Raw genomic sequence first — 20813 nt, 5'->3', positions numbered from 1 at the left:
GACCTCGTAGTGAACCTCCTACCATTCCTGTTTGGCTGCGATTCTTAGGTTTGAAGGTCCACCTTTACAATCAAGAGCTCCTATTCGCTTTAGCGATGGTATACGGTAAACCTCTCAAAAATGATAATGATGATAGTGACATTTCCATTCTATAATGAATGTTTGATTTATGTATTAATAATATCACACCCCGAATTCGAAAGGCGGTACAACTTGGCAATACAAGACTTGATGTAAAAAATTGAACTTATTTTGTATTCACAAAAGGGAGATTCTATGCAAACAATAACATGAATAAGCAAGAAAATATAAATTTTATTCTATTGTTAATAGTCCATTGGTACAACTTAAAGAAAAATTGAAATGACAACAGGGAACAAGTGCCTAGACCCTAAAAAAAAAACGAGGAAATGCAAAAAACAAGAGAACTAAAACTGAAAAGTTTTCTCCGGTGGAGGCCTACTTGCTAGTGGCTGAATAGAACTAGTTATGTAAAAATATTAACGAGTGAGTTTGATAAACGAACTCAATAAATAACAACTGTTTATTAAAGCGCAAACAACATAAAAAATAAAACATGCAGTATGATCAATAAATATGGACAATTATGCATATATAACGTCATAAAATCACAAGTGCTGAAACATGAATATGCTCAATTATGAACATACAGTTATTTCCAATCCAATAAAATCATATAATCACATAACTTAATAGCTTATTCAATTTATATTAATATAGTTTGTTTAACACGCCCTGAAATTGGGAAGATCAATGCTAACCCAAAGAAACACGGAGATATACTATAAAGTCGTTATTTTGTGGACCCGTCGACCCGATTAGCCAATATCAAAAAGGGTTTTACTAACCAACACATTGTTACACACAAGCATACCAAAATTTCCACATGTATAATATGTATAAAACATGTTAGGCTTATGATATGACATGAATTTACATGCAATTTCATAAAGCTAAAATGCAAGAAAATATAAAATTATAATTGCAGGCTTTAGTCAAATATGCATAAAATTTTACAGTAATAAAATAAAACATTTAATTATTTTGTTACAAGCAACAAATAAATCTTATAGTAAGTACAAAAAAAAAACTATATGAAATAAAATTAGCAGAACTGACAATCCTACATAGTAACTATAGATCCAATATAAATAATAAGGATTAATGATCATGAGGATGAATGGTACGTTTAACCTATAACAAATAATAGTTACTTATCTTAAGGAGTCTAAAAAACAACTTCTAAGTGTTCAACAGTACAATTGGTGATCCTACAAAATTTAGAATTCAATATATAATGACTTGTATAATTAAAGACGTTAAATATAACTATTTATTAATTTGGTGCAACATAATTAATATATTTTATATATATATATATTATATTAGAATAAAAGTAGAGGAAAGAAAAAAAACAAAGGAAGATGATAGGCTCACGATGCTTGCTCAGTCGAGAAAAGAGGAACGAAGGATGGGGTTTTGGTCCTCTGTTGTTAAGGTTAACGAGAAAGAGAGGGGCGAGTGGGAGAAAAGAGTTATTGTGATTGTTGTTTTGATAGGGCGAGTAGGATGTGGAATGGTAATTCCCTACCGTTCAACCTGGGTTTATGGGAACTTGAGGCGGTTTGGGAACGAGAAAATTCAAAAAGGCAGTGAAATCATGGAAGTAAAGAGAAATCTTACAGGAGATTGCACGAGGTTCAAATCTAGGAGGCGACATGGGAATATTGCGGGAATCCTATGATTTGTGAGAGGCGGGGTGAGAGGTGATCACAATATCTTCCGCGTGATTCATGCTATAAAAAGAGAAAGGCTATTTGTGTGGCTCAATAGGGGAGAGGAAGGGTTAAATTTGGATCTTACACATCTCTTCTTCAATCTCCCAAGTTGCTTCTCGTCTTAACTGGGTCTTCCAAAGTACTAAGCCAAAAGGGATATATCTGTGGCAAAGTTTTCAAACTTCATGCTCTAAGTTGCGATCTGGTACTTTTTTCATAACTCAGTTCTCCTTGAATCATTAACGACTTATATATCAGATTATATGAAAGTTGTCATGCATTTAACGCCGAACTAGAGAGACATGGAAGACATTGTGTACTTTTGCAAGTTTTGGAGGAAGTGCTAAACGGTATAAAATTTAGTTGCCTCACTCGATCACCTTAAAGGGACAATTGGAGCAAGGCAAAGGCTTTCCATTATGGAAAAATCTTGTAAATCCGCGTATATGTGAAATCCTTAGAAAAACATGATCTACAATATTGAATTCAATCTCCTTGTGCTTTAGTTCCAAGTAGTTATAACAATTCTAGGCTGCATGTAGTCGAGCTCAAATCTTCTTTGTAACTTGATCTACTAACTGAGATTTGAATATTTTATTCCTACCATAAGTTCCTTATATGATGCCATGCCGGTGTTAGCCTGAAAGCTATTATAAGCAAACTCCACGAATAAAATATAATTCTCTCAACTACCTTCAAAGTCTAAAATGTAAGCTCTCGACAAGTCTTTTAAAGTCTGACGACGACACACTTCAATTGTCCGTCTAAGGATGAAAAGAAACACTAAAGTCCAATCTTGTGCCCATAGTATCATGGGCTTGCTTCCATAACCTGGAAGTTTTTCATCCCAATTTAGTATAATAGCAGTTGGGACTCCATGCAGTTAAATGATGTTATCTACGTAGATCTTGACTAATTAATGCAATGAACATGTCGACTTTATTGGTAAAAATGAGTTGGCTTAGTCTATCGACTACAACCCTAATAACATCGTGTCATTGCTTCAATCTAGGCAAGCCTACCATAAAATCCATGAAAATTTCTTTCCATTTTCACCCTGGAGTGGGAAGAGATTCCAACAAGCCACAATGTTCTGATGTTGGGTCTTGACTATCAGACAAGTCAAACACTTAGATTTGAACTCAACTACATCTATTTTATACCTGGGCATCAAAATAACTTTTTGAGATCTTGATACATCTTATTACTTTCTAGATGAACATAATATGAAGTAGAATGTGCTTCACAAATTATCTCATGTCGAGGTTCTTTCTGATCTATTATACACTTCTGATCTTGAAATCTCAAATTGTCATCTTTAGCGAAACTGAATTCTGGTTTCAACCCATCAAGCGTTGCTCTCATGGTTGTAGTAAGTTTGTATCCATCATATGTGTGCACAAATGCGATTCACAAGTGTAGGATGAATTGATAACTGACACTTGATAGGATTTAGCTCATGTTGGTACTATCTCGAGCTGAAGTTGCTCCATCTTCCATGCTAACCGATGCTCCTGAATGATCAACCAAGCGCGTATGTTTAATATTTTCTACTTGAAGCATTTGTGATAACATTCATCTTACCGTAGTGGTACTAAATTTCTAAATAATAGTTCTTCATCAACTTGGGCCATCATCTTTGTCTCAAGTTCAACTTCTGAGTGAAAATGTACTCAAGCTTTTATGATCGGTAAAGGCCTCACAACGAACGCCTTAAAGTTAGTCTTCAACTATTCAAGGGAAAGGCAACTGATCGATTTGTCATGGGTAGGATAATTCTTCTTGCACCTTTGAGTTATCTAGAATCATAAGCTACAATTTTGCCATGCCGCATTAGAACACATCCCGACCGTTGATGTAAAACATCACTATAAATTTGAAATACATTTATGCCAGAAAGAATTGTAATAATTGAGGCTACTAAATAATTCTCGAGTTTCTCAAAACTCTGCTCACAAGCATCAGAACATTCAAACTTAATAACCTTTTTAGTCAACGAGGTGCAAGAAAGCGATAGAAACCTTCAACAAATCTTCGATAAAATCCAACTAATCTAAGGAAATTATGAATCCAGGTGACATGACTCCGTCTTGATCAACCCATTATTACCTTATTCTTTGTAGGATTCACAAAAATTTCATTTTCACTGACAATATGACCCATTAATGCCACTTCTCGATGCTAAAATTCATACTAAGGGAATTTGAAATAAAGCTTGTTCTCTCGAAGAGTATTCATTGCTCTAAGATGTTTGGCATGACCCTCTTCATCCTTGGGTATACCAAAATATTTTCGATGAGGATGATGACAAATCGATCTAAGTTTTGGAAACTCTATTCATTAAGTTTCATTAAGTCCATAGAAGTATTAGGGGCATTGGTCAAACTAAATGACATCACTAAAAACTCATAATGCTCATATCTAGATCGAAAAGCGGTCTTCGAAAGATTTTCATTCTTGTTTTTTAACTGATGGTAACCATATCAGAGGTCGATTTTAGAAACATAGAAGAGCCATGTAGTTGTTGAATAGATCATCTATACGAGATAGTGAGTACTTGTTATTGACGATCACCTTATTCAGCTCTGTATGGTTGATTCACAACAATATGCTTCCAATTTTTTTCTTGACAAACATAGCTGATTCCCCAAAAGGAGAAATACTGGGCTAGATGAATCTTTGATCAAGCAAATCTTGCAATTGAACTTTGAGCTCCTAGAGTTCAACAATGGTCATCCAATATGCTGCTTCAGAAATTAGAGTGGTACCCGAAAGTACTTCTATGATGAGCTCGACCTCGCAATCTGGTGTTAAGCCAAATTGTTCTTCATAAAATATATCAATAAATTCTCGAAATACTCAAACACATCTAAGCTAACATTAGATTTCTTAGAATCTATCACGCGAGCTAGATAACTAATACACCCATGGGAGATCAACTTACAAGCTTTAATTTCCGACATTGAACAAGAAACAACTCCTCTACCACCATCTAAACGAAAAGGGATTGGGTCAGTTATACAGAAATTTACCCATCTCTTATGATATTCTATAATAGCATTCTATGTAGATAGCCCGCCAATATCCAAGATTACATCAAATTCGACCAGTAGGAATACTATGAGAGTAGCAGATATATGCATGTCATTGATGATAATGTCACAATCACGATCACACCGAGTAACGATCACCGGTGAGTCATATGACATTAATTGATAGACGTGATTGTAATGAAAATATCGATACACTAGATGTAAATTAACTTGATATGAATGAATGTGATGCTCTAGAGCCAAATATTACCTTTGTCGGTTGCTTTAAAATAGGGGTAATACATGTCACCAACATATTAAGAGCTTTACAGCTTCTTGTTGCGTCATAATAATGCTCGAGGTGGAATCGCCTATATGGGTTTCCCTTGAGCTTGAGCTTGTTGAGGCTGGTGCTATTTTTTTGGAGGGTGTTAATACGTTAATGGCGGTTGCTGGCATTGCTGACACTGCAATGTAGGAGGATATTATTGTTATGATTGTGACACCATCACTTGATGTTGCTGTCGAGGCTAAATGTAATTTTGGCTTGTTTAACCCTTCTCGCGATGCTTTTGATATTGACCTACATTACATCTTTGCCATTTATTCTTGTGTTGTTGCTTGGATTTGTTCTCTTGGCTGGGGATTAGTTGTGGTTGACTTGGCACTTTGAAGGGACAATCATGGACTTTATGGTTGACACTATAACAATTGAAGCATTTATCGATGATCAAGTTGTAAGTTTTAGAATGTCATTTCCCACAATAAACACTACAATGATTTATTTTTTACTCATGTATCTATTGACTATGATGCTGCTTCTTTTGAGAATTCTGATTCACTTGTGTAACTAAATTTTTTCGTTTCCAAAATTTTTTTTCTCACCAACATTAAATTCTATCTCCGCGTGAATAGCTCCGTGCACCATTTTATAAGTCGTGCACTTGACAGCCGATATACACCTTCAAATGTTCTCTCTCAAGCTAAAAAGTACATGATAAATATTTTGATCTTCATGCTGATTAATTGATGAAAAGAATTAAACGATCTTAGCAAATTGTGTCTTGTACTCCTCGACAATTTTCGTTTCTGGCTCCAGCTTCCTTAAGACGTTCATGAGCTTAGACCGATCCTTTATGAGAAAATTTTACTTCGGGAACAGTCTCTTGAAATCTGCTTAATAAACTACTGTATGGTTCAAATGTGTTGCGACAGTGACTCTCCCACCAATCATCAACTTCAAACTATTGAAATATCACAGTGTCCATTTTACAGTCTTTAGGACACTTGGTATCTCAGAGCCTCTTCTCATTATCATGAAATCACGCGTCGGCTCGGTTGGGCCAATCATGTCGTTTAAGGTAGAAGAATGTGTCTTCAGAAACTAGTCCATCACTAATCTATAGTACTCACATTGGTTACCACCATTGGTTGATTAGGTTTTGCCTCCATAGTGGCTACTATTGGTACCAATTGAGCTACTTGTGTAGGTTGCGTTGCTTGTTGAATAGCCTAATCTGCTTATGCAATTTGTTCCTCAAAACTGGCTTGTAATGCCTGTATAACATTCCATGTCACAATCTCAACAAGAGTTGCCAGGTTGAGATTTAACACTCCAGTGGTTTCTATTGCTTGAGCGAGATCAACATGACGACGACTCTGGGAGAGAAGACTTCTAGGGATAGGTATTGCTTCTATAGTAGCTCTCGGGACTCTTTTTGCACTAGTTGCTGCAACGCATTTTCCTTTTGGAACCATTCTAAATAATTGAAATTTATTCAGAATCAAAATCAACTAATAAGAATAACGTATCCTTTATCTAGTCTTAATAGCACATGGGATATGTATTGCAAATAAAAGAAGGTTGAATAGAATATATTAACTCTGATACCACTCTCATATTCCAAGTCCGAAATGCGGTACATCTGGACAACACAGGGTATGATCAAAAGGAATATTATATGCAAATGATAATAACAGTAAACAATGAGATATAAAGTTTATTCAATAATTAATAATTTACTTAAACAACTGAAATATAAATAAAAAATTGATTGAATCAAAATTAAAATGACATCATGGAGCGATTACCCATACCCAAAAAAGAAAATACAATAACTAAAGTATATACTGAAAAAATAAAAAATAGAAAATCTAAAATTCAAAAGTTTGCTTCGGTGGAGATTGTCTCGCTAGTGGCTGAATAAAACCTGTTTTGTAAAAATATTAATGAGTTTTACATGCAAAATCAGTAAATAACAGTTATTTATTAAATCTTAAATGACAACAAAAATGAGGCATGCAACATAAACTACAAATATGAACAATTATACATATATAACGTCATATAATCACATGAGTATTGAATTATGAATATGCTAATTATGAACATATGATTATTTCCAATCAAACAAAATTATATCAGTGGTTAATTAAACAATTTATTCAATTTAATTTAATTTGTATTTATATAATTGTTTTTAACACACCTTGAAATCGGGAATGTCAATACTATCACACTCAAACATACTGAATATTCACAGACATAATATGTAAGAATTATACTTCTTCACAAATGTTTGTGTTATGACATGCATTTACATGCAGTTTCATAAAGGTAAAATGTGAGAAAAGATAAAACTATAATTATAGAATTTATTCAAATTTGGAGGAAATTTTGCAGCAATAAAATTAGACATGTAATTTTTTTCATTATGAGCTACAAATAAATCCTATAACAAGTGCAAAAAGAAATATATGAAGTAAAATCGGCAAAGCTGGCAATCCTTCAAGGTAACAATAGATCTAGTACGAATAGCAAGGATGAACACTCCTATTGACGAATGATACTTTTATCCTATAATAAATAACAGTTACTTACGTCGAGGCAATAAAAAATTCACTTCTAAGTATTCAGTGGTTCAAGTAGTTATGAAAAAGGAGAGTGGTGAGAGGGAGAAAGAAGGTGCTATTATGATTGTGGTTGTGAAGCGACAAGTGGGATGAGGTGTGGTATCTCCCCACCCTTTGGCTTCAGATTTGTGGCAGTTGGGGAACGAGCAAATTTAGAAAGATATGAAATGAAGAAGGCATTAAAAAGAAATATCATGGGAGATCGCATGAGGTATACATATAGAAGGCGACAAGAGAAGATCGTGGGATTCATGCAATTTAGGAGAGGTGCCACAAGTGGAGATTGCAATATTTACATGATTGCATGATTCTCGTGATCAAAAGAGAAAGGTTGTTCGTGCGTTCAATAGCGGGCGAGGAAGAGAAAATATCTGATCTTACAAATAAGATATCATATTGTATAGGCTTCATTATTGATTGGAATTTTGTAATTTTGGAATAATTGAATAATCTTAGGCTCATTAGATCCTCTAAGCGTGCCACTCAATTCAACTCTGGCATGCTAAATTTGGGGTATTGTATAGGCTTCATTATTGATTGGAATTTTGTAATTTTGGAATAATTGAATAATCTTAGGCTCATTAGATCCTCTCGTCAAGCCACTCAATTCAACTCTGGCATGCTAAATTTGGGGGTTGTTTAATATTTCAATTAATTCTTTAAAATTTTCAACTGTACTCAAAAAGGCTTGATTTAAGTTAGAGTCGTTAGATTCATCTTATTTAGACGTTTAGTCTAACTCTAGGCTTGTTAAAATCAACGGACTTGCTTGAGAATTGCACCAATATTTGTGCTGGATTTTCCAATGATATATCTACACCTTATGAAATTTGACGAGGGTGCCTCAAATCATGATACTATTAGAATTGCAATAGTCTTCGTTATATGATATTATGATAAGCTAATGTAGCTTGAAGTAGGTTTCAATTTATAATTTTTTGCTTAAGTTTTAGAGTTCAAGCGAGGACTGTAAGCAGGTTGTGCAAGTGGGTTTCCCACGACTGCGAGCATGAAGTTTGCAAGCGAGAGGTGCTTTGAGTCGGGAGGGTAGCAAGCGAAAAGTATTGTGAGCAACATGGGGTGATTGTGCAACATTGTGAGTTCTCAAGCCAAACACGTTAGATTTTTTAACAAAAAATAGATAAAGTTATCTTAAATCTTAAATATATTTTCTTATGACAACATTTTCTTATAGATTTTATTAATAATTTCTTAATTTGATCTTTTTAGTTTATCTTATTTTTTATTAAGTATTTTTATTGATGATGAAAAAAATTAATTTTTTTTCATGATTTATGATATGTATATAGACGTGGTGCTCATGAGGGATCGACCGAGTTGGACCGGGCGCCCCATAGCCCCTCCTTCCTCCTATTTCCTTTCTTTCTCTTCTCCTTCCCTTTTTCTTTCCTTTCTCCCTCTTCTTATTTTCCTCCCTAGGCCTAATTTAAAACCATTCCTAAAATGCCTAAATCCTAATTTTATTCTCCTTTAATTTAAAATTTCCTAAAATCTAAGATATTGATTTTTATTTTATTTCTCATTCTTAATTTAAATGTTTCCTAAAGTTAAGTCAAGTCTCTTATAAATAGGAGTTGTGGCGTCTAGTTTTAGGGGTCTGTTTTGAAGCCTGAATTCAGTTTTGTCAGAATATTTTCCCTCTTGAGGGCTGTATCCAAGGATAAGGAATGTGCTTCGGCTGTAACTCCGCCCGAGGTGGTGTTTATCTTTGCTCTCCCGCTCCGGTATGCAATTTTACAACCTACCACCGTTCCAGCTCTTTTCGAGCACCGCCGAGCATCTCTCTGCTAGCCCACAGCTGCCAGGGACCTGTTGTCCCTCAGCTTCTCGTCGATCCTTCTACAGCTCCCTTGCAAGCAGCCGCAATCCCTTCGATTCCCATCCAACCTTCCAGTTGGCAGTTCCTCTGCCTCCCTATCCCCTGCCGCCTCTCCCATAGCGACCGTAGCCACCTTTAGGCTCTCCCAACACCTCCCTCCACTGTTGCACTCCCATCTGTAGTCCACAGCCTCCCTGCCGCCTCTCCCACAGCAGGCCGCAACCCCCCATCAGGTTTTCTCAGTGCCTCCCTCCACCGCAGCACTCCCACCTGCAATCCACAACATCCTGCCGCCTCACTCACTGCTATCCGCAACCCCCATCAGACCTTCCCAGTGCCTCCAACCGTTGCCTCCTCTCTTCCGACAACTCTCGGTCTTTCTTTGCCTCCAATCCTCGACTTTGGCCATCATCTGTGTATCCGCTGTCGCCATCCGTGCCTCCGTTCCTTGACGTCGGCAACCACTCCCTCCACTTCCGGATTCCAGTCTTCGACGATGTTTTCGTTTCCTCCGGCTGCGGTTTGACGCCTTGTGGAGCGATGACTTACTCTTACCCGACATCGCTCTGGCCTTCACCGCAGCCACCTTCTTGGCACCATCTCTCTCCGAACTTCCTCCTCGTCAAGCTTGTTGTGTGTTTTTGTGTTGGTCTTGTATTATTTGTTTTTGTGTTTGATTTGGGTAGTGTATTTCTTTCTCTTTTGTATCATCATTGTATCCGTTTTTTAATTTATTAATAAATTCGTGTCTTGCGTCGTGGTTTGGGTTAACTCCAGTATTGATATGAATTTTATATATGTATATATTTGGTTTGAGGTTTACTTTTTGTTGATTTTTTATGCTTATGTCTCATCTTGTTAGGTTAAAATGGCGCAGTTCCCAATTTACATTTTATAACTTGAAAGTGCCTATCACTTTGAATATGTTTTCTATGGTTATGTTGTATGGGATTGTGCAATATTGATGGTTTTCTTGTTGTCGCAATAATGCCTCATAGATTTATTCCATTAAATCTTTAAACTTTCTAGGATAATTTTTTTTTTCATAGTAATTCACAAATTTTTGTGCCAAACCACGTTCAATTTTTGTGCTTTATCTTTCTAACACATTATGTTTTTTAATAATTTAAGTCGCTGGGCTGCCTCTTAAGATATGCAAATTAATATCAGGTCAACTATGGAATCTATATAATCTAAAATTTTTAATCTATGTATGCTTCGAAGGTAAAATACACCTCTTTCTAATAGAATTTTTTGTGTGTGATTTCACTCAATTTCTGTAGAAATCTATATGCTGCCTTAAGGTTAGTTTTTTTTTTTTTTTTTTTGGTTTGTGAATTAATTAACTTAACACACCAATAATATAGATTGTAGACAATATTGGATCTAATGTGTGATAATTAGATAAGTATTCACATACGTTAGTTTTGATAAGTGGAATTTTCTATTGTTGTGTCTTCTAGGATATCTTTGTGTTTATAATTAAATTTTATGAGGCTCTCAACAACTTTTATTTTTACATTTTTCTTTTAATAAGTTTGTTATAGATTTTCGTTGCAATATAAGATTCTATATTGGCATCGTGCAATTTCATGTTTTAGAAGTTAAATTAGAAAATATTTTTTTTCTGTGAGAAGTTATGAAGAATAAATTATTACTTTGAATTAGATATATTTTCTTTTCTATTTTAGGCTTCCCTATTTTGTGTTGTTTCCATTACTCCCAAACAATGAATTGATTAATTGGATATATTAGGTGTTATATTTTTACTTTCCTATTATTTTCTTTTTTTTGTCTTTCATATTCTAGGATTCATGTAAGTGTGATTTATATCATATTTTTATATCAATAAAATTATTTTGTTTTATTTTGTATTATTCTAAATTTCAATATGGTATCAAAGCCAAATTTTCTACCCTAGCCACCGGTCCTCCCTCTAGAGCCACTAGACTCCCTTCCTGTTATCCTCCCTGTAGGAAGGAAGGGACGCTTTCTCACCCGTCTCTCAAACATTCTTCACTTCGCCGCCAGATTCTCCTCCGAGAAACCAAACTCTTTTCCAATCTTCTTCGTTCAGGTAGACAAACAGAGAAAGGAGATCGATGGATTTGGGTCAGGGAAAGCTTTTCATCGGCGGCAATGGAAGTATTCAAACCAAAAAGATTTTTGTCCGAGAGCTTCCTTCCACCCTATTCGACATGGAGTTCCGCAAATACTTGAATCTTTTGGCACCATGACCAATGTCGTCATGATGTATGATCTGAGCACACAACAACCTTGAGGTCTCGTCTTCATATCTTTCGACTCAGAAGATTGTGTCGATCAAGTGGTTCAGAAGCAATTTCGTGTTGTGGGTGGGAAATCCATTGAGGTTAAATGCGCCCTTCCAAAAGATGCAATCCTTGGCAACTCCACCAACCGATCCGTGGGTGGCGGAACATATCAGTCTTACAGATCCTCCAGAGATTTTCCTACAGCAAGTCCTCCAGAGCCTTTTCCCGCAGAAAGATCTTCCGTTGGAACTTTTTTTTTAATGCAGGTCATACCCTGCAACTTTTTTTATTGGTTGTCTACTTCCTTTCAAACTCTCATGCAACATTACTTTTAGGAGTTTTCCTTTTACCTGCAGGCACTACAAGAATTGCAGTCAAAGATTACTACAATCAACTAGAAGTCATTTTTTCTTGCAGGTTGTCTACTTCCCTGCAAACTCCCTTACAACATTACCCGTAAGAGTCTTTCGCCTATCTACGGACACTACACGAACTGCAATCAACTAGAAGTTAGTTTTTCCTGTCGGTTGTCTACTTCCTTGCAAACTCTCCTACAACATTACGTATAGGAGCCTTTCGCCTACTTACAGACCCTGCAAGAAATGCAATCAAAGACAACCCCAATTTTCTACTTCCCTACAAACTCCCCTATAACATTATCTGTAGGAGTCTTCCGCCATCCTACAGACACTGCAGGAACTGCTACTGAAGACAACTGCAGTACTGGATGAAGACATCAAGTTCTACTTTGCAGGATCTTCTTCGCCTTTTTTTTTTGTATTTTTTAATCCAAGTTAAACATGATTTTCAATCATGTTTCAACTTGAGAGGGAGTGCTAGAAGTTATATTAGGAAATAATTTATTTATGTGAGAAGTTATGAAGAATAATTTATCTCTTTGAGTTGGATTTATTTCCTTTTCTATTTTATGTTGTTTTTATTATCTCTAAACAATTAATTGGAGATATCAGACGTTATATCTTTCATTTCCTGTTATTTTCTTTTTATTGTCTTTTCTTTTCTAGGATTCATGCAAAGGTTATTTATACCTTATTTTCATATCAATAAAATTATTCGCTTTATTCCACATTATTCTAAATTTTTCAACATCATGTAAATAAAGTACTTTCGAATTCCAATTTCTTTGACTTCAAAATTTTTTTTTTTATTTCTATGTTTTTCCTAAGTCAGTATTGTTTAGATAAACTATTAGTGTGGATATTTCTCCTAAAACTGTGAAATACTTTGGTCATATTATATGTTAAGCATTACCTTGGAGAACCTACTAGACCGTGCTTTTGGAGATCATTTCAACCTATACAGTATGTTTGTCATTTATCATACCTTTTATTTGTATTTGAGCCAAATCCCATCGAGTCTTTTACATATATTTCCTTCACTGGGTCATTATCTATGAATGCATTCATGTAAGATTTCTATTTTTTCATGTCCCAATTAAATGCTGAAGATAAGCAATTTAATTATGTTCATTTCAGCAATTAGAAAGTATGTTTTAAAGTAATCATTTTCATATGTATATGTGAAATCTTTGGCCGGTGGTCCAACTTGAAATTTTTCTAGAGAAAAAGCTCAAAATAATCCTCAAACAATCAACAAGTACTTCATTTTAGTCCCAGACTATTAAACGATAATCCAAAGTAGTCCATAAGTTGAATTTCATTGCGAAAGTTGCCACCAAATTGTAATTAGAGGGTATTTTAGAAATAAGAATTTAAATGAAATTTATTTTTATTATTATTCTATTTTCATATGTAATAAATTATTTAAGTTTATGAATGAGGGTAAATCTTTATTTCATGAAGTAAATAATCAAATATAGTCATCCCTTTTTAAAGAACTTGAATATTTTATCAATAGAATCGATAAATTCCCCAAATAAAAAGAATTTATTATTTAAGAAATGTAATAATAATAATAATAAAATATTTTATTACATAATAGAGAAGTACTTCATTATATATGAAAATAGAGTAATAATAAAAATAAAAGTTCATTTAAAATTCTTATTTCTGAAGTACCTTAACTTTAAGCATGAAATTCAACCTAGGGACTAATTTGAATCAATTTTTAATAGTCTTGGGACTAAAATTCAGCACTTTAAGGCCCTGAGATTAAATTGATTGCTTGTTGATAGTATGGAGACTATTTTAGGCTTTTGATTTATTTTTCTAGTAAAATTTTGAATTTTTATTTTACTGTAAAAACCTTTCGACATCTTATTGATTTCTTTTTTTTAGTAATTTACATGTTTTATTTTATTGGGGCTTTTATTTGTTCATTTGTAACATTATTTTAATTCACATTATTTAATGCCTCAAAGATTATTTTAGGGATAGAAGTAATATGAAAGCATGTAAGAAAGGAACATTGATTATGAGAAAGATCTTTTTTTTGATAAAAGTAAGTGAATTGTTATTCATTCTTTTGTAGGCTTTGGTGAGAAAGATCTTTTTTGATTAAAGTGTAATTCCTATTCATTATTTGTAAGCTTTGGTGGTTCTCTCAGTAGATTTAGTGACAATGATTTACTCGATTGATTAGGCTAGCATAAAAAAATATGCATTTCTTTTTGAGTAAATTGTCTTGGGTATGAGCGTTGAGTTTGAGATAGCATTATCTTTTGAGATTAGGTGTGAGGATGGACAATTTTGGAGAAAAAAATATTTGTGAATGATATTTCTTGGGGCAAACCGTAAGAAAACAATTTCTTCTTTTTCGTTGAAAGTAAAATCACAGAGACTCATATTTTTCATGGGGAATAGTAATTGCACTCTTACATCAATGAAAACACATTTAATTGCTTGAGGATCAAGTTTTCCTCGATTTAAGTATGTGCATGAATAAAATGCAACATTTTCAAATATCTTTGGAATAAGGTTGTTGGAGGCATTGACTTATGTTGTGAGTGGTGGTTAAAGCATTTTACCCCTCAAAATTATTCTCGGGAGGTAACAAACAGGTGATTTTCTCTTATTTAATTAGTACATTTTATGTGTGTATATGCACCGTAGGACTCATGTATTATTTTTATCTTTTGGGAGCCTAATGAGAGAAAATAGTTAAAGTAAACTTTGGCATTGTTTGATCTCTCTTTTCGTTTCAACCCAATTTATTTTTGATCATCTGAGAAATATGATAGGGATGGCAATTACATATGAATTTTGTATGAAAATTCTTATGTTGCTCATTGAAATTTTTGTATAGTTATGTTTTGATAGTTCACAAACACCACATTAAGATTTTGAGAAGTTTACCTGCATACCACACATTTCCTATGTATTTATATATCTACACCTATAATTTTTTATTTACATTTATAATATTTTGGGGACATAAATTTATTCTTGAAAAGGTGCAATTCTTTTTTAAAATGTTATTAATAGCGATATCTTTGATTTAATAGTAAATATTTGAGTGCTATGCATGCAAATATGAAAGTTTAGCTGTATGTATGTAAGTGCCTTTAAAATTTTTTAATATTTTTAATTTGAATAATCAAAGAAACATGTCTTTAATAACATCTCGTGATGGGTGATTGAGGTAGTTGTTGAAGCCATTTTTTTTATTGGACATAAGGGTGTCTGGTAGAAGATATTACAATAAAAAATGTATGGAGTTTTCTTAATTATTAGATTTCATTGCGTGGTAGATGCCATCCTTTACTTTAGTAAGCTCAATTGTTCTCCTTATAGTCTGTTCTAAAAGGCAATATGAATGATAAAATACAGCACTGTACTTAAATTTTTAATTAGCTTTTGAATTGATGCTAAATTGGTAAATAATGTAGGTACATGAGGACATGCCAGAGTATGAGGGATTTGTTTATAAGAATAATGTATTGAAAGACCACAGTGGTCAAGGATCTATTGCCTATGGTTACTTTATTGCTGTTACGATAAGGTGGGTGTGAAATAAATTTTTTATCTAGGAATTAAAAAAAAGATATCAGAATTTTTGAATTGGAGAAAAGATAATGTGAAAAATGATATGCAAGTAGCTGTTATAGATGTTTTTCTAGGTGCATTTAGAAAGTTTTTATCTTTTAGTGTCTTGTAAAAGGCTTGATTTTCTTTTTCTCTTTAAGAACATCCAAAAAAATTGAGGCCAATCTTGATAATTCTCTCCATTCAACCAATATGTTGAATGGATGTTTTTCCATCTTTCATTGGATTTAGATTGCATCCCTCAAGTCTAAAGGAATCTGAGATTAAGGGTATACAAATTTTGTTATTGTTGTCAATGTAGAGAGAACATGTAAGTTTGTTCACAAGAAAAAAAATGTAAAAGGAAACAAATGCGACAACGCAACCAAAAAGGCAGCAACAGTGATATAGTTATTTGTTGCATGCGATGATGAAGTACGTAGTACGGGGAAATATTTTTAACAATGCAGAAAGAGGACTATAGCAGTAGACTTGTAAGTTCTAGGCAATGTGACTATGAAGGCTGCAACTTATGGAAATGTTAAGAAATAAATTTAGGGCTCCGAGACCATAAAAACAATGGACAGAATTGGTTGGGTAGTACTTATATGATTCTCGGGGAGCATCTAATAGGAAATACAAATTCAAGGAATAATAATTATATAATGGTTACAATCGTTTGCAGATTGATGAGTTGACAAAATAGTAATTCTAGAATAACTATATTATCCATAAATTATTGAATTGTCAATAATGATTCCACAAATCAATGAGTTTATTGGGGAAGATAAAGATTAAATTGCTAAAGCCTAGGTGAGTTTAGGTTTCAACTAGTGGAAATCATGCAAGCTTTATACATGACGGTCATCATCAACTCCTATAGGATGTGAAGAATTATCCTCTAGAGATTTTTATTGATGATATTGTTCAAGAAGGTTAGAAACTATGAATTGTAGTTTAGCACACAAGTCACCTTAGAATATCACTTATTGGATGCTCTCTCTATTAAAAAAATTAATTATGCTTTTATTTAGAACATGTGCAGTTTCAATTGATAAATTTGCTCAAAATCTTGAATCAGTACTATGACATTGCGAATTTGGCTTTGGACTTGCAGGAGGAAATTCAGAACTTGATCTGCTGAGATATATGTTGGGAAGAGTTGATGCCCTTTTCCTTTAAAAGGTTGTAGATCTCGACATAAAAAAATAGGACTAACATTTATGCTGAAAAGAAAAAAAGTGAAACACAAATATAAATGTGATAGATTCTAGTTTTTTTAAAAAATAAGGTTTGAGACTGGCAGAAATTTTCACAGGTAGAATGTACAAACCTTACATTATGCATATAAACTAAACACAGTTTCCATCACTACTACCCCAAACATAAGAATGAACTTAATGACAACTATAAAGTTTTGATTATCCATGCCAATTAATTTTTTGATTGTCAACAAATAACTCAGTAAATAAACTACAAATAATGCAACAAATTCAAAGTAAGATGCTTGCGTTGGTAATGAAATGAGACCTATTTGCTTTCTTGGAGAAGTATGTTGATGTATGACTTCATTAGGAGTTATGATGGATGACTTCAACAGGGCATATCATTAAGAACTCGTTATAATTTCCTAAGAAAACCCAAGGAAGTTTACAACAATAGTAACTAGTTCCCTTGATAAAATAAGCATTTAGTAAGGCATGCTATTCCTTAAAATAAAATTGAATAAAGTGTGTAATTATTAGACTATATGATCCATTTGTCTTTAGTGTTAAAGCATTTTGGACTTAAAACCTAATCTTGCATGAAGCCATCGATATAAAGTTCATATAATATGTAGCTTTTGCTCAATATTTTGCAACATAGTTGCTTTTATATTTTGAAGAATAAGATACAATTACAAACAATATCGATGTTTTAAATATTATAGACACTGATTAATTTCAGATGGAATCTTTTATTTTTCTGCATGATTATCTGGTAGCCTTATAGATTGCCATCATTCTAAACGGTTGAAAAATTGTTCTTCTGATCTCTGTTTTAGGCTCATTCAATTCTAGGCCCTTGAAGCATGTTATTTAAAATCCATTTCAGCTTTGTCTAATCAATCTGTTATCATTACAATTTCATGGCTTGTTAAATAACGTCCGGGCCATGAAAAGATTTGTGACCAGAGAACATCATTTTCTTGTACATTTGCAGTTTGTATCTTCATTTACCTATAACTATATTCCTCCGATAGAGTCTTTTTTTTTCTTCTTTTTTTTCTTCGAAGTTTCAATTGATTCATTATCTGTATTTTTATTGTACTAGTGGTTCCTGGAATTTTGCTATGAGGAAGCTTAGTGATGAAGTTTGTTCGAACTATCTAATAGATTTGTTATCTTTATAGTTTCTTAGTTTGTTAAATGATGTCGGTGCCATAACCAGATTGGCCACAAGAAAACTCCTGCTGTTTGTGAAGCTTCCTAAACTAGAGATATTTAAAGCTGCAATAAACTCTCTTCTTACAAACCTGGAAAGACATGCGGAGGTAATATCATCTTACCAGTTTAAACAATTTATCTTCTATCTATTTGGACAGATTTATTGAATCTTCTAATAGCTCTTCCTTAATACATGAAAGATTTATATAAAATGCCTTATTTAATGCATGAAAGATTTATATGAATTGCTTGCACTGTAGCTTGCTTGTCGTTTTGATAAATATATAAAATTTTTTATTATATAATCATCATCATCAGCCTTGTCCCAAATATATGAGCGGACATTTCTTCGTTTCTGACAACTTTTCATGTTACAATTTGAATTAATTTTGACTTTATTTATTCATCTTAGTAACTTCTAAACATGTTACCTGTTAGCTGTCAAAAAGGTCAAAATAGCCCATGATGTTGAATGGCCTTAGGGTTCATATGATTTCAATAATTGTGCCATGACTGGCCCAATGCGGCCTTAAATCAGCAGACATTCCCTTTTCATTCATGCTATCGATCTTGTTGACTTCACGAGTTCTTCGGGAGACCAGAAGCTGCACTAGGTGCTTCTGTTTTTGGGTGGCCAACTTCACCCCCGAGCAGCCTTAGTAAAGCCTAAAAAGCTACTTATAGCTTATAATTAATATAAATAAAATTACTTGTGAGCTTAGGTTGGCTAATATTGTTTGGTCTTTTTGGCCTACATTTGTAGCCTGTCTAACCTCAGGATGACCAGTTTAAGTACTTGGAATGACAACCTAGCACTAAGGAAATCCATTGGGCAAAAATGGTTGTCATTCCCTTGCACGAACTCCAAAGCCCTTGGAAGGTATATTTCTATACTCTAGGCATTACCTACTTCAAGTTGAGTTGACCTAATACATGAAATTGGTCTTCTTAGCCAATTGGTTAGCTTAAGGCAAATTAAGCATTAAGCAAAAAACTAGCCAAAAACTAAGTCAATATTCTCAAATAGGCTGTCAAAGCGCTTGTTACTGGTTGAGTTGACCTAGCTTAGCCATGTAGCTTTGAATAGATCTGATCATATCATTTAAGCTAGCCTGCATGGTCATTCTTGTTCAAGGAGTCTCTTTTCTTGATTAATGCCCTTTCAGGCCGGAAGTCATAAATCAAATCAGACTAATCATGGTTCAACACCAACCATTAGTAGATTGACCATGGTCACATAGCCTAATAAGCCTCAAGTGGAATCTAGTTAATCTCAACTTATTCTAATATGGGTCATTGGTCGATCCATATTAGAGTTTGTCGTTTACAATAGATGACATTTAATTTAAGTAATGCTACTATGTAAGTGAAAATAACCAAAAATAGAAAAAAAATCAACACATATATCATATAAGAATTTTATACAGGTTCATCCAACTGTTGGTTTCATTTTTTTTGCCTTTGTTGTAGATGTTACCGTGATTTGATCGCAGAAACTTACAACTCTAATAATTATGCAAATATAAGATATTTTTTTTAGAAAAAAAAAAACTTGGGGTAAAAAGTTAGGCCACACATAATAGCACTAGCAATGGAACCTAATTTGCACTCAACCGCCTCGATCCTCAACTAATGAGTTTGGTTTGACCGAAGCTGATAAATCAGGCGTAACTGACCTGCTAAATTAAACTACCTACTCTTCTTGACTAGGCCTAGGCTTTTTTTCCTCGGCTTAACAGTATGCTTAGTCCTTGAGATCTTTCTGGCATTTGATTAGGAAGGTACGAAGTCAGTTTGGTTAATTTTCTTCATTTGAATTTTTGCTTTCAGCCCAATTTTGACGGCCTGTTCCAAATTGGGCGAATTGAGGTATAGTAGTCCAGTATAAATTGCAAACGCCTAATCCTAGCTATCTCATTGTTTGTTAAGCTAAACTTAATGTTCTTTGAAGCATATTATTTAAATTCAATCATATAAAAACAATGAGAGAACTAACATAGTTCATTCTATCAAGTGTCTACATCTTAGTGGATTCAATCTGGATGTTAAGTGTGGAATTACACTCCTTATTATTATTATTTACTTTAATTATATTTAGTACGTGCTATATTTAGTCATAGTATAATTCCTTAATTATTGGTATTTATGTTATTCCATAGTTATTGGAATTACTTTATTGTAGGAAGATTTCTTTCCTTCTTTTGTTTTTCTTGTACTCACCTATTTATAGGTGAATTATCTATGTATTCTGTGTGAGAAGATTTATTCAAAAACCACATGGTATCAGAGCCATCAAAGAAAGTCTCTCCCGCTCGGCTCGATCACGGCCTTCTCTCCGGTGATTGCCCTCGTTTGTGCCTACACCGAGCGCCGCTCATCTACCGATCGTGCCTCTCTCCGATCGTCCGCGTTCGACGATCGTTCGGCTGCAATCCTGCGTCTTCCACTCTTCCGCGATATCCCGCGATCGTCCGCTATCCCGCCCCTTCCGCGATCTCCGATCTCCGATCTCCCGTGTCAAGGCTTCTCCTTCTCCGATCGTCTGCAATCCAAAGATCGTGAGCGGCTGCGTCTGCCATACCGCGA

At 34.1% G+C, this 20813-nt stretch overlaps 1 protein-coding gene across 2 annotated transcripts in view; it reads left to right on the top strand.

The window, feature by feature from the left end:
• The window catches only part of LOC110020603 (protein SIEL), a 58794-nt gene that overhangs the window by 15812 nt on the left and 22169 nt on the right, over positions 1–20813 (top strand). For both annotated transcript variants that reach the window (XR_002293544.1, XM_020718757.1), the window contains exon 5: positions 18194–18334. Coding sequence is in view for 1 of the 2 variants with exons in the window: in XM_020718757.1 (XP_020574416.1) it covers positions 18194–18334 (141 nt within the window). In the remaining variant the exon portion in view is untranslated. The remainder of the gene's footprint in view (positions 1–18193; positions 18335–20813) is intronic.

The sequence above is a fragment of the Phalaenopsis equestris genome, unplaced genomic scaffold, assembly GCF_001263595.1.
Source record: "Phalaenopsis equestris unplaced genomic scaffold, ASM126359v1 Scaffold000104, whole genome shotgun sequence".
Classification (NCBI taxonomy): domain Eukaryota; kingdom Viridiplantae; phylum Streptophyta; class Magnoliopsida; order Asparagales; family Orchidaceae; genus Phalaenopsis; species Phalaenopsis equestris.
The sequence above is the reverse complement of the archived record's forward strand: the minus strand, read 5'-3'. Positions and strand labels throughout refer to the sequence as shown.